Source organism: Eptesicus fuscus, chromosome 20, assembly GCF_027574615.1.
Source record: "Eptesicus fuscus isolate TK198812 chromosome 20, DD_ASM_mEF_20220401, whole genome shotgun sequence".
Classification (NCBI taxonomy): Eukaryota; Metazoa; Chordata; class Mammalia; order Chiroptera; family Vespertilionidae; genus Eptesicus; species Eptesicus fuscus.
The window spans coordinates 19,319,866-19,334,156 of record NC_072492.1 but is presented as its reverse complement, the minus strand read 5'-3'; the positions used below and the strand labels follow the sequence as shown (position 1 = coordinate 19,334,156).

The following is a 14,291-nucleotide window of genomic DNA, read 5'->3' as shown; positions in this document are numbered from 1 at the left end:
TGCTGGTGGCACTGCCCTCCTGAGAATCATTCTGGAGGCTGAGACCCGGCTGGGCTGCTGCTCCCCAGACAGCTGGCTTCTTCCTCGCCCCAAAGAATCTACAAGTGGGGACAGGTTTTTGACCCAGGGGCTATACAGAAATAAACGAGCCGGAACATCCCTCTGCCCCTTTCTCCAGGAGGGAAGGAAGGCTCCAGCTAACCAGGCCGGCCTCTTCCCTCTTGAGGAGTGTGTTCGCACCTCAAGGCTGGCTCAGCTCCCAGAGTGCCTCCTGCAGGTGCTGGCCAGGTCACTCTTAGCTCTTGAGCCACATGGTCGGGAAGTCAAAGGTCTCACTCCAACCTTGGTACTTCTTCCACTCCCCTCCCTGCCAGGTACTGTTCAGCTGGCCCTAGCCCCAACGCTGGCTTTGACTGCACTTCCTCCTTCAGGCCACCAGGGGTCCCACCGCTGCCGGGCCCTGGATCTGATGGTGACTAAGGCAGACTAGCTACTGCCCTCACAGAGCAGACAGTAACAATACAGCGTGGCGATTGTTCTCCAGGAGCTTTGTCTTTTTGTCCCCAATCCCACTCCCTCCTGAGGTCCCCCATGGACAGTGCTCAGAGAGGTTTCCAGCCCTGTTTTTTCTGTTTGGCACACCCTCCAATGCTGCCCCTCCTGTCTCTGGGGAATCAGAGCTCAGCCTCCCCACCCCCTAGCAGCTGAAGTGATGACCCTCCCCCCAGCCAAGCCTGTGTATTCTCGGGACTGCCTCCCTGCCCTGACAGGGCAGGCACCTTGGCCCTCACCTTCCACCTAGGCCTGGCCTCTCAGGGCTGGTCCTGGAGCAGAGAGCTGAGAATTAGCCTTTCCCCCAAAGCCTGCTCTGACGCAGGTCTGCAGGGCCAGGGTTTTCCGCTTGGCTGGACTGTAGTTGCTGTCCCCACGCTGGAGCTGAGTCAACTAGGTCCCTACCCCACCTCATCTCACACCTCCCCAGGGACCAAGAACTGCTCAGGGACACTCAAAGATCAAAAGTCCAGCTCCAACTCATTTATCCTTCCCCCAGGTCCATGAAGAGAGGCATCTCATTCCAGAACATATGAGGCGGAAAGGATCTCAGAATATTACCTAACCCAGTGTTTCCTAACCTGTCCAACCATGATCAGATCTAGCCTTTCAAAGAGGGGCTTGCTCAAGGTCACCCGGGAGCCAGGCAGTGGCTGGAGTAGAGCCCAGGCCTGAGCCCAGCCCAGAGCCTTCCTCCCCCATCCCCTGTCCCCTTCCTGCCTCATGCTGGGACAATCAATGGATTGTCCTCTTCTTGCTCCAGTCTTCCAATGACAGAGGGGACAGTGAGGGGGGACTCTAGAAACAGGCCTGGGCTGCAAAGGCCACATTGACCTTGGTTTGCCGTAGGCCACGCCCACTTTACTTGAGTGATTTCCAGCCAGAAAACTGACTGGCAGGGCTGGTCAGAGAGCACGGGGTAGAAATGGCATTAGGGGGCTGAACCCTGTGGCCAAGTCTGGTTTGAAAGTCAAGTACCACCTGATCTGGGTCTGCTTGGGGGCTTATGGCACCTTAATATTAAATCCAATTTTGCCTTTCAACTTCAGATCCAGGCTGAGGAACAAGGCCCGGCTGAAATACCCGGCGATGGGCGGTGTTGCAGGGCTGTCGTTGCCAGGGAGACCAGTACTGGCACCCTCAGGGAGCGGATCTCACCCTCAGAACGAGCGGCCAGGGCTCTGCTCCAAGCCTCCCTGCTTGGCTTGATGCAAGCCTGGCAGCCCTTCATCTCCCAGCCGCTCAGGAGCAGAGAAAGGGCAGTCAGATGAGGTCTGGGCTGGCCACGCGCAGGGCCAATCCCATGGCAGCTCAGAGGCTTCTGCCCAGCCCAGCAGCTGCCTGTCTGACCTATGGGGGCAGACGGGACAGAAAGTAAAAGGCCCACACCTACCCTGTGGCTCCAGCTACACTGTGCTGGTCCCTAGGCTCACCCCTTCCTGCCGCCCTGTGGCCTTGCCCCGGAATCACTCAGTGTCCTTAGCTGACCTGGTCTGGTCCCAAGTCCCTTCCCAGCCTCCCTGAGGCACAGCCTCTTTCGCCACATCCTGGGTTGGGATTGGGCTGAGCCAGCCCCTGCTCTGGCTGGTCTGCAGCTGCGGCTGGGTTTGACGCACTCACAGGTGCATGGCACTCCCTGCTTGGGCCTGGGCAGGGGCGGCCATGTCTCCAAGGGCTGCCAGCCACCCTCCCCGTGCCTGGTGCTGTGCCTCAGGCTCCTGCCTCACCTGGCTCAGCTGGCCTCCCCAGCCCCTCCAGCCTTGGGTACCAGAAGATTCATCTCAGAGTGCTTAGACTGATTTATTATGATGGTTGGCACGGCTAAGCCCAGGGGCTTGATTCCACTGAGTCAGTAGCGCTCCCTCTCTATTCCCACAACCCTTCTTCCCCTCGAAATAGTCATCATTAAGGAGCGGCTGGTGGCTGCTCACAGTGAACTGTGAGCTGTGCCGTTTGGGTTGGAAGCAGAGACGGCCCTCATGCTTCAACTGGTCCCTGAGGCCTCACCTCCCTCAGGACCTCCTCTCTCCCCTGGAGGGTTTTATGTAATTGCATAAAGGATGAACAGACCCCTGTTCCAAATGTCGCCCCCGCCACTGCCTGCCCTGGAGTCAGACCGTCGGGGTTACAATTCCAGATCCTCGAGACATAGGCTGGCAAGCTATGGAGGGAGCTGGGGGCCTTGGTCTAGCTTGACCACCTTATCCAGGGTGAACACTGCCTTTGAGGGGAGCTGCTCATGCTGCTGTGGGTGGGTCCCAGGTGCATACTTCCAGCTGGTTAGTGCGCACTTCGCTCCTCCTGTCCTCTGTTCTCACATCTAGGCAGATCAGGGGCTCTGGGGAAACTGCTGGAATTCAGAGAGCGGCTCAGTCTTTCCAAGAATCCTGTGAGAGACCAGAGAGAGTGTTCAGATTTGACACATGGGGGAACCCTCTTCAACTCCTGAAGCAGCGACACAGGCTTTATTGGGCGGGCTGGTACAGGTACCCTCCCTCCCAACACAGAGGTGAAAGGCAATGTCCTGAGGAGCGGGCTCTGGAAAGTGAGTGGTAAGGCTATGGGGGAAGAAGTCAGTGGGGCAGGCTAGCCTGCGGCCCAGCCACAACTAGCCAAGGAAGCTCTCCGGCTTCCCTCTGGCAGATTTGCCGCCATAGTTCCATCCGTAAAATGCGAATGGAGGGGGACGAAGGGGAGAGACCAACCTTGGCAAGAAGCAATGTCTGCCTGACCCTTCCCCTACTGCCCCTCTGTCCTGCCCTCGGGAAGTGGCTCCAGAGGATAAGGCAGCCATCTGCAAGGGGAGAGTCAGGCTGGGCCGGAAACACCCACAGGAAGGGTTCCAGGCAGCCATTTCTGGTCAGGAGAAGGAGGGAGAGGGAACCTTCGGGATAAAGAGCATATGAGCCTGGGACAGAGTCCTAAGTTACCCAATCAGAATGGCAGGGATGAAGAGGAGGCCAGCTCCCAGGAGGAACGGAAACCCCTTCATGAAGTTCAGGGTGGCTGGGTAGAGCGAGTTGAAGATGCTGGAGGCCATCAGCATGGCCAGGCCATTCACACAGGCCACGGCAGAAAAGAGAGCACCTGTGAAGGAAGAAATATCACACTGTGGAGTCTGAAAGACGTAGGTGCAAATCCTGGCACCACCAACTCGCAGCTGTGTGAACTGGGGCACGTCACTGAATCTCTCGGAGTCTCACCCTCCTCACCTGTAAAGCCTACATCATGTGTTGTGATAAGGTTTCAATGAGGTCATTCATGGGAAGCACCTGGCACGCAGGGGCTATGAAACAAATGGCTGTTGCTAAATCCACGCATTAAAAGTACATGTGATTATCTTCTAGCAAAAGCCTGAGAAAAATGGTTTTTGGCTTAACCCCTTCAGAATCACATCCCGCATGAGGTTACTTGTGGGGTTAATTCCCAGTTCCAACACTTATTAGCTGTGTGGTCACTGAACAAGTGCTTAACCTTCTGGGTTTTTGGCACCCCTTTCGTTAAATAAGGATACTACCTATCTCATAGATTGGTGGCAACACTGAATTCCCATGTAAAGCTCCTATCACAGGGCCTGCCCCCTGGAGGGAGCCAGTTAGTAAGGGCTGTTCTTTTTTTTTTTCTTGTTCCCCTGGCACCTCCGGGCACAGTGAAGGTGCTGGACAAAAGCTTATTGAGTGAATGAATGGAAGCACCTGGGTCCTGGGACAAGCGAACTGATGGTGGGCTATCTATGGCTCCAAGTCCTCCTTCCAGGGCAGATGGGGAAAAGCGGACGAGCCAGATGTTTCTAGATTGGGGGTCTAAAGACCCAGAGGCCTGAGAAAAGCTATTCTTTATAGTTATGCCAGCAGAGCCCAAATTTTGTGAAATGAACAATAATCTAACAGAAGTTGAGATTAAAGGTCAGACCATCAGAGCTGGAAGGGCCTGTAGATGTCATCAAGAACAAACCACTCTTGCCGAAACCGGTTTGGCTCAGTGGATAGAGCGTCGGTCTGCGGACTGAAAGGTCCCAGGTTCGATTCCGGTCAAGAGCATGTACATTGGTTGCGGGCACGTCCCCAGTGGGGGATGTGCAGGAGGCAGCTGGTCGATGTATCTCTCTCATCGATGTTTCTAACTCTCTATCCCTCTCCCTTTCTCTCTGTAAAAAATCAATGAAATATATTTAAAAAAAAAGAACAAACCACTCTTGCCCTGACCAGTGTGGCTCAGTTGGTTGAGCATCGTCCTGTGCACTGGTCAGGGCACATGCCCAGGTTGCAGGCTTGGTCCCCAGGAGGACACGTGTAGGAGGCAACCTGATCAGATTCTCTCATCATTGTTTCTCTCTCTTCCTCTCTAAAATCAATAAAAACATTAAAAACAAACAAACAAAAAAATGCTCTAGTATAGGCGAGGAAACAGTCATAGAGAGGGAAAAGGGACCTGCCTAAGATCACACAGCCAGTGGGTAACAGAGCCAGGACTTAAAACCTAGATCCCAAGACCTGCTGCTCTTAAAAACAGACCTGGGTTTGCATCCTAGCTCCACCACTTACTGAGTGACCTTGAGTCAGTCAGTTTAACCCTCTGGGCCTCGGCTTCCTCATCTGTCACTTGGGGACAATGAAACCTACACCACAAGGTTGCTCACTCCCTCTGAGCTTGTACGCTCTGACCCCAGTGAAGCAGGGCACGCTGGCGTCACCTCATCCATTTTACAGATGGAAAAGCTGAGGTCTGGAGAGGGCAAATCCTCTGTCTGGGTTACCCAAGGAACAAAATTATGCTCTTCTGACTGTAAATTTCAACTCTGTGGTCTGAAAACCCAAGGCACTGTGGTCCTCTGCCTGCCCTGGGCAATTTGTTCAGAGAACATGGGGCACAAGGAACCAGATGCTGGTTGACCATGACACTTACCCTGCTCTGACTTGCTCACCAGCTTGGAGAGCTTGGCCCGGACAATGGGGGTAATGACTAAAGACAGGAAGAGGAGCCCGTACCCTGTGGAGAAACAATCATTAGAAAAATGGGGTTAGGGAGGGGGGTACCCAAGCAAGATGTAAGCAGAGCTCCTAGACCACCCCAGATGGGACTCAGGTTAGACAGGAAGAACTTCCTTGATAGAGAAGGACACAATGACTAAGGAGGAATGGAGACTACCCTTCTCAAGCTTTGTCCTACCTGCTACCTCTTTTATGAATAAACGCTGCTGATTCCCCACCAACGGCGTTTTTGTCAGAACATCTCTTGTGGTCCCAGCGGATATCACCCACATAGTAGGGAGATGGCAGGGCACATAAAACAAGCCTGGACTTGGGAGGCAGTCCTGAGTTCAAAACCTGATGCTATCACTGTGTGGCCTTGGGCCTGACTCCCACCTATAAAAGATAACAAGGCCTTCCCCACAGAATGATTCTAGAGTGGTAGGAGGCTGAATAATGGCCTGAGATATCGGGTCCTAAACCCTGGAATCTATAAATGTTGCCTCATTTGGAAAATAAGATGAAGTTAATAATCTTGAGATGAGGAGATTATCCTGGATGATGACACCCTGGTAAGTTGGGCCCTAAATAATTTGACACAGAACGGAGAAGGCACACAAAAGAGGAGGCAAGGTAATCACAGAGGCAGAGATCACTGTGATGCAGCCAGGAGCCAAGGAATGCTGGCATCCCCCAGAAGTCAGAAGGGATGAGGGACAGATTCCCTCCTAGAACCTATGAAAGGAATGTGGCTCTCCTGACAAGCTGATTTTGGTCCAGTGATATGGATTCTTGACTTCTTGCCTCCAGAACTGTGAGAGAACAAATTTCTGTGTTCTAAGCCACCAAATTTGTGATAATCTATAATAATAAAAGCATAATATGCTAATTAGACCGGACGACCTTCTGGATGAAGCCGCAGTGGCTGAGGCCAAGGCAGGTGGCCGCCACAGCGGGCGGGGGGCTGAGCTTCTCGCACGAATTTTGTGCACTGGGCCTCTAGTTTGTTATAGCAGCCCTAGGAAATGGATACAACAGAAAACATCCATGGAGAGCATGGCATAGGAAGCACATAGTGAGTGGAAGTTCCTTTTCACTTTGCATGTTGTTACTCACAGGCTTACACTATTTCCTTTACAACCATTTCTTTCCCTTGTGTGACTATTGCCTCCTCAGTAAAACTGCAAACCCCTAGAGCAGCAATTTTCAACCAGTGTGCCACAAGAACTTTTAAGACCTGCAATACCTGACTATGTAGTCAGGGGCACTGACCTGTTTTCCCTTAGACTGTCAAATAAAAAAACGACAACAGCCATTCAGTATGAATGAATCAAAATTCTACCTAATTTTTTTTTTTTGGTCAGATCTGCAAAATATATAACACATCTTTTGGTGTGCTGAGAATTTTAGTAATTAGTTTATGTGTGCCATGAGATGAAAAGGATTAAAAATGGCTGCCCTAGAGGATAGCAGATCCTTCACAGTGGGTATATGATGAGGCACCACAGGGCCCCTTTGGGTGTCAGGCTCCCAAATCCCACTCTGCTGAGGCTCCCCAGAGCAATGACAGTTTCTTCATCATCTCTGCACCCCGGAGGGCTTTGAGCTCGGCACCGAATCTATGGGAGATGCTGTGGGCAGGAAAGAAAGGTACCTGGTCTTCAGCCTCACTGTCCAGGCAAGCAACCAAGTTAATAAATCTGTGATTACCAAATGGCTCACTTTGTACACTACATAGTTTAGACTCTAAACGTTACAGCTGTATCAAAATAAATCTGTCCTTTAAAAAAAGTTAATTTCCTCATTCCCAGCTGCTCCTCTCATACCAAAACAAGAACTAACGCAAGCAGGAACTTGATATCTGTGGTATGAAAGGTTGGCTCTTTTAAACACCCAAAGAAGCTGACTAAGGATATTTGAGGTAGGTCCCGTGATTATCAGAGAAGTGAATATTAAGACAGTAATAGCATGGACTTTGTCTAAGAACATCATGAATATTGGCTATGGGTGGCCAAGGAATGAAGCAATTAGTGCATGAGCCATACTTGTGTCCGTTGCTCTGCCTTACTAACAATATTTATGATTGACAATGTAGATTGGTTACTTTGGCTATTGAAGTTCAATACTTTACATATAACAAAGATGCCAGCCCAGCTGGCATGGTTCAGTGGTTGAGCGACGACCAATGAACCAGGAGGTCACAGTTAGATTCCCAGTCAGGGCATCTGCCCGAGTTGTGGGCTTGATCCCCAGTGGGGGGGCGTGTAGGAGGCAGCCGATCAATGATTCTCTTCATCATTGATGTTTCTCTCTTTCTCTCTCTCTCTCCTCTCTCCCTTCTTCTCTGAAATCAATAAAAATATGTATTTTTTAAAAGATGCCATTTTTATGAGGTTTCTTAGTTGCCTGTCTTCCAGTGCAAGCGAGGAACATAACGATGTTTCCAAAGGCATAAACCAGCAAGTGGCTGTCCCCCAATTTTCACCCAGCACCTCGGGGATAACCTATCCCTGAGCCCACACACATTACCTGTGAACATAAGGGGTGTGCTGGTAGCAAACGCAAAGACCACCATCCCCAGGATGTTAAAGGCCAAGCCAATCTCAGCCACCCAGGTGTCTGTCAGGCAGAATCGCATAAGCCACAGGCCCAGCAGGCTGGTGAAATACGGGAGGTGTCTAGCTGCAGAACCGTAGCCAATCAGCTTGGAGTTCCAGCAGAGGGGTGTGCTCAGCTCATAGATGGTCAGGATGTCCTGGGCCCCAAAGTGTACAGTGATCACCACAAAGATGACCAGTGAGTACAGGGCCAAATGCTTCCTGGACTTGTCCGGGGCCGGAGCCATGTAGAGCTGGACAATGGATCGGTGGTGACGCAACGTGAAGAGCCGGGTGGGTGTTGGCTCCATCACAGTCTCACCAAAGCAGAAAGCAGCATAGAAAGTCATGAATATCAGCAAGCCCAAGGCCAGCCAGAAGGGGTTGGCATAACCCTGGGCCTGGAGCCAGTGGCCCCCAAGGAAGCTCGCCAGCATCCCTGCCACCCCGATGGATGCTTCCAGCAGGGCCATTCGGGTGGTTCGATTGCGGTGAGAGCTGACATCTGCCACCGAGGCAAAGCCGGCAGCCAGGAGGCCACTGAAGTCGCCGAGGAAGGCACAGAGGATGCGGCCCAGCACGAAGTAGCCGACGTGTAGCTGTAGCAGCACCACAACGATGGACACCAGCGCCTGGAGCAGCAGGCCCAGCGAGGCCAGCACCAGCAGGGGACGCCGGCCCACACAGTCACTCCAAGCACCCAGCAGGGTGGACGAGAAGAGCCCCACCAGGAAGCCGCCCACGTTCATGTAGAGGGTCCAGTGAGAGGTGAGGCTCTCCACTTCCTGTGGGGGCACGAGTCTCACCAGGGGGTTCTTCCTCACTCTGAGCTCCCTCCACCCCCACGTCCCGCTCAACTACCACCCTCCTGGGAGATACAGGGATGCGGACGTTCTTTGGAGCCCTAAACTCCAGAGAATTTTAGTGCAACTTTCAAAAATTGGCACTAGAAGGAGGGTTATAGAAAACGGGCCTAGGCCCTTTTCCCTCACTTTCTCCCCCTTCCCCCCCCCCCCCCCTTTTGTTAACTCTTAAGGCTAGAGGAACTTTACGCAGCCTTCATACTGCAGAAATCGGGCAGGCCCACCACCCAGCATCCATAACCGCCTTGGCGGCCCCACCGCCCCGCCCGGCCCGGCCCGCCCGCCCCCTCATCTGTCCCCTCGCGCTAGCTCAGGGTCCGCTCCCCGCTTCTCGCCGCCGCCGCTACCTGCAAGATGGGGTTCGCGCTGTGGTTGCTGCAGCCGCCTCTGTCGTGGGTGCCATTGTAGCCGAGGTCAGCACTGAAGCGGTGCCACAGGTACTGCGTGGTGAGCGGGCCCTGCAGGACCAAGGCGAAGTTGGCCAGGAAGATGATCGGCCCCACGGGGCCGCGGAACAGCACCTTAGCCGCGGGGTGGCTGCGGGGTGCGCCCGCGGAGCTCGCGCGCCGCCCGGAGCGCTCCATGCGCGTGCAGCTCGGCGCTGGCGCGAGGCAGAGGACGCGGCTTTCTGCGCCTGCGCCTGCGCCCCCGCGGCTCCCTGCTCAAAGTCTGCGGGGGGGGGGGGGGGGGGGCGGGTGCCAGACCTCAGATGCACTCACGCTCGCCCCGCCCTGTCTGGCTGGCGAGGGCGGGCGCCCAGCTCACAGGGTGATCTCACCTGCAAACTCGACAAGAATACTGCCCTACAGCCCTCCTTTCCAGTCCCAGATGGACATTAAGGAAAACATCAGTATTTAACATTTATCGATCGTTCACTGGGTGCTGGGCGCTGTACTAAACTGTGTGCTTTAACCTCCCAATAACTCGATAGACTCGCCACTATTAAAGATCCCCATCTGTAGAGGAGGGAACCAGGACGTGGGGCCCTCAAGGCCCAAGTGATAAAACACAGGACTCGTGCTGCCTCTGCAGATGTTCTGCTGCGCCTCTGGGTTACAGTGCAGCCTCGAGCTTTATTTACCGACTCCGTTCTCTCTTGGACAAACCAGTGCCTCCCGGTGCCGCAGGTTGTGCACCTTTAAAATGGTGAAGAGCCTGCCTCGAAGCGCTGCTGTGGAAGAACGGTGTCTGGTCCATTGTAGGTGCCCTTCTGGTTACTAGCAGGCTGTCGCTTGCTCCACTCCTGCCCTAGGAGCTTTTCCTGGGAAATGAGTCTTGTCTGGGGGCTGGAAGCTGGCTCTGAGGCGACCTTGGAGAGAGAGAGGAGGAGGAGGAGGAGAAGGAGGAGGAGGAGGAGGTAGTGGAGGGCCTTGGAGGCTGTTGGGTGTGGCTCTGTATTCCATAGGAATTGGGCCAGAAGGCCTGTTTTATCGCCTGTAACAGAGAACAGCATTATCTGCCTTCCTCCCTTCTTGACTCATTCAGTGCATTTAATGAGTACCCTTTATGGGTCAGGGACCTCGTTGGGGAACCTCTGGAAACAGCAGTGAAGTAAACAGGCCCTGTAGTTTCTAGAATGGTGAGGGAGAGACATCAAAGAACCCTACTGATACATGTATGACTTCAACTGTGGCAAGTGCTTTCAGGAGAGGAGTTGTGGGACTCCCAGGGTGCTAATTCAGGGGGCTGGGCCTGATCTGTGAGGAGAACCAGGAATGATCGCTTTCCCCGGCAACCTGGCAGCTGATTGGATTTCTGGAGGCGGGTGGGCGGGGCTCCATTTCTGGCCACCATAACTGCCAGTGGCCTTGTTGCTGGCTTTTTGACAATCCCCCACCTCCCAGGAGTCAGGAGGAGTCCCATGCTCAGAATAAGTAGATGTTGGCTATTTACTGTGGACTGACTGATGGCCTGCCCCTCATAGGACCATTGCCACCCTGTGGTCTTCCTAGAGATAGGAAATTCCACCTGAAATATGAGAAACCGTGGGTTGTCTCCTCTCCTCTCCACCACCTACAGAAAAGTTTGGCCCAGTTAAGTCAGCTATAGTGAGGGAGGAGTATCCAGCTAAAATCTTAGAATTATCCTATATAATAAAAGGCTAATATGTAAATTGACTGAATGGCTGAAGGACCAGTCGCTATGAAACCGCACTGACAACCGGGGGGCAAATACTCAATGCAGGAGCTGCCCCCTGGTGGTCAGTGCGCTCCCACAGGGGAAGCACCGCTCAGCCAGAAGCTGGGCTCACGGCTGGCCTGTGCAGTGGCAGCGGCGGGAGCCTCTCCCGCCTCCGCGGCTGTGCTAAGGATGTCCCACTGACGGCTTAGGACCACTCCAGTGGGGAGCGGGCCTAAGCCATCAGTCGGACATCCCTCAAGGGCTCCCGGGCTGTGAGAGGGTGCAGGCCGGGCTGAGGGACCCACCCCCCACCCCCAGTGCATGAATCTTGTGCACCGGGCCTCTAGTATATATATATATATATATATATATATATATATATATATATATATATATATATATATATATGTTGTATTTCCAACTCTTCTAATATAAACTTGTATTTTTATCATGGAGCACATAAAAATGTTTTAAGTCAGATGATGTTCCTCTAGTTCACACCTATTCTGACTCAACTGCTAAAGATCAATTTCATGCCCCTTAGTATCTGGAGACATCAGTAAGAGCTGACTTTATTACCAGGCACTAGGTGAGGTCATTACACACATTAACTTATTATTCAATCCTCACCACACCTTATGATGATGTATCTATGGTTTTAGAGAGATGCAGGAAAGTGGTCCTTCCCACTCTGAGCATAGGCTATCTCCTCATACCTGTTTCAGTTTCCTAGATCCCAAGATTATTAGCACATGTTAGTTCCTTTGCCAGGAATACCCTTCCCACCTTGCTTGGCCTATTCCATTCCTACTCATCCTTCAAGACCCACCTCTGTGTCATACTTCTAGGCAGAATTAGTTATTGCGTCCTATGTGTTTCCACAATACTGTGTTCATACATTGAACCCCATACATTTGTACTTAACCTGATTATAAATATGTGATTACAGGTTTGTCTCCTCCCAATCCATGTCCATATCCTACCTCCAGATTTGAGGGCAGAGATTATATTTTATTCACCTCTGCATCTCCTAGCAGCAGGGCTTGCATGCAATAACATGAAATATTAAATAGGTTTGATGGCATGCACCAACTCCAGTTCACTGATTGCAGTGGCCTGGCTTGCTGCATTGAGATGGGCTTATATCTCTGGCCTGGTGGAAAGGAGTCTTGGATCCCTTGGGTATGTCTGCCATGGGCTCAGGAAAGAAAAGTATTGGCAGTAATGACAGTGTTGTCCTACCCCGGAATATGTGCTCAGTAAGTTTTCTTTTTTTTTAAAATATATTTTATTGATTTCTTACAGAGAGGAAGGGAGAAGAATAGAGAGTCAGAAATAGCAATCAGCTGCCTCTCGCACACCTCCCACCGAGGACCTGCCCGCAACCAAGGCACATGCCCTTGACTGGAATCGAACCTGGGACCCCTCAGTCCGTAGGCTGACGCTCTATCCACTGAGCCAAACTGGTCAGGGCATCAGTAAGTTTTCTTGAGAAGCTTTGGGAAGTGCTTGGAAGCTGTAATGGTTTCTTCACTCCCAGCTGTGCAGGAGGCTGTCTGCACAACCGCTGTGAGAGAAGTGATTGCACATGGATTCCTCACTGAAATGGCAGTCTGGTAATAACTTACACCCAAAGCCTGTGCTTCCTCTCCACAAGTGGCCAATCACATCTTCTAAATTGTTGATCGTGTTTAGGGACCTGAAGAGGAAGGGGGGAGAAAGCAGGAGAGGAAAGCCACTTCCTGTCTTGCGCTGTCACTTCTCACAGGCTAACTCTGAAAGTCAAAGCAGCATTCATGTCACAGCTAAAGGGGTTCATAGTACCGAATAGAAGCTGTGATTATATCCATCTCACTGCGAGACTTTAGCCAAGTCCCTTTCTGGCCTCAGTTTTCTCATCTATGGAATAATTTCTGGCCTCTGTTTCCTGGTCTGTGAAAAATGAAGTAGTAATATCTACCCAAAGGGTGCTGTTAGGGTCAAGTGAGAAAATGTAAGTGGCTTTGAGCTTTTTGTGGCATGTCCAGGTCCCAGAGGTGGTGGTGGTTGTTGAGCTGAGCTTGAAGGTAGAGAGGAATTTCACTACAAAGAAGCGATGCTGGCCCTAGCCGGTTTGGCTCAGTGGATAGAGCGTTGGGCTGCAGACCAAAGGGTCCTGGGTTGGATTCCAGTCAAGGGCACGTACCTGGGTTGCAGGCTCCTCCCTGGCCTGGGCCCTGGTCAGGGCTCCTGCAGGAGGCAACCAATCGATGTGTTTCTCTTACATGGATGTTTCTCCCTGTTTTTCCCTCTCTCTTCCACTCTCCCTAAAAATCAATGGAAAAAATATCCTCGGGCGGGATCAACAAGAAAACAAAAAACATGGCACCAAAAAAACAAAGAAGCAATGCCGTCCCAAGTGAGGGTCAGACAGAGCCTTAGAGAGGGCCAGGGGAGCCTGAGAGAAAAATGCTGTCCAGAATCCAAAGACATGCAGGACTGGAGATGCAGCTCCCCAACCACATACCCCAAAGGGGAGATTCTCCCAACCGCTTTCTGCCTTGGGGCTTCTACCCTTGCTCTCAGTTTAAACACTGCTTTTGACAGGGCCTTCTCATCTCTCTGTCCCCCCATCCATTCATTTAGCACCTACTGCTTGCCAGGCCCACTCCTAGGAGCTGGAGTTACAGACAACAGCTTACACAATCCCTTCCTCAAGGAGTCCCCAGGCCAGTGGGAAGCAGCACCACAAACCCAGACCTACAATAATAAAAGTACACAGTCGCTTCCAGCAGTTCAAAGTATCCTCAAGCGGAAACCAAAGAAAAATTCACAGCAGAGGAGCTGAATGTCTTAAAAATATGTTTTTATTAACAAGAGGGAGAGAGAGAAAAACATTGATTTGAGAGAGGAACATCAATCGGTTGCTCACTGTACACACTATGACTGGAGATCAAACCAGCAACCCGGGTATGTGCCCTGACCAGGAATCAAACCACTAATCTTTCCGGGCATGGGACAATGTTCAACCAACTGAGTCACACCAGCCAGCACAAGGAACTTTGGAGCATGAGATGATGAAAGGAGTTACCAGAACTGAGGAGAAATGGATGAGGGCTTTCTGAACCGTGGGAAAGGCAGGTCCATGTGATTATCCTGCGAATAGCACAGTGAAATAGCACAAATAAAACGTGTTAATTTGTTACATG

General features: G+C 52.0%; 1 protein-coding gene across 1 annotated transcript; it reads right to left on the bottom strand.

The window, feature by feature from the left end:
* Window positions 1–2,017: 2,017 nt before the first annotated feature.
* On the bottom strand, window positions 2,018–9,590 carry SLC46A1 (solute carrier family 46 member 1). The gene is made up of 5 exons (XM_008147803.3): window positions 9,330–9,590; window positions 8,052–8,904; window positions 5,458–5,541; window positions 3,483–3,639; window positions 2,018–2,939 (listed from the first exon to the last, which is right to left on the bottom strand). Exons 1-5 carry the CDS (start codon window positions 9,564–9,566, stop codon window positions 2,882–2,884), a joined length of 1,389 nt encoding a protein of 462 aa, XP_008146025.2. The 5' UTR covers window positions 9,567–9,590; the 3' UTR covers window positions 2,018–2,881.
* Between the last annotated feature and the right edge of the window lie 4,701 nt (window positions 9,591–14,291).

Coding starts and splice junctions, on each gene's coding strand:
- SLC46A1 (XM_008147803.3), bottom strand. CDS start 9,566: ATGGAGCGCTCCGGGCGGCGCGCGAGCTCCGCGGGCGCACCCCGCAGC. Junction 8,905..9,329: donor GCGCGAACCCCATCTTGCAG/GTAGCGGCGGCG, acceptor GTGCCCCCACAG/GAAGTGGAGAGCCTCACCTC. Junction 3,640..5,457: donor GGTGAGCAAGTCAGAGCAGG/GTAAGTGTCATG, acceptor CTTCCTTCACAG/GTGCTCTCTTTTCTGCCGTG.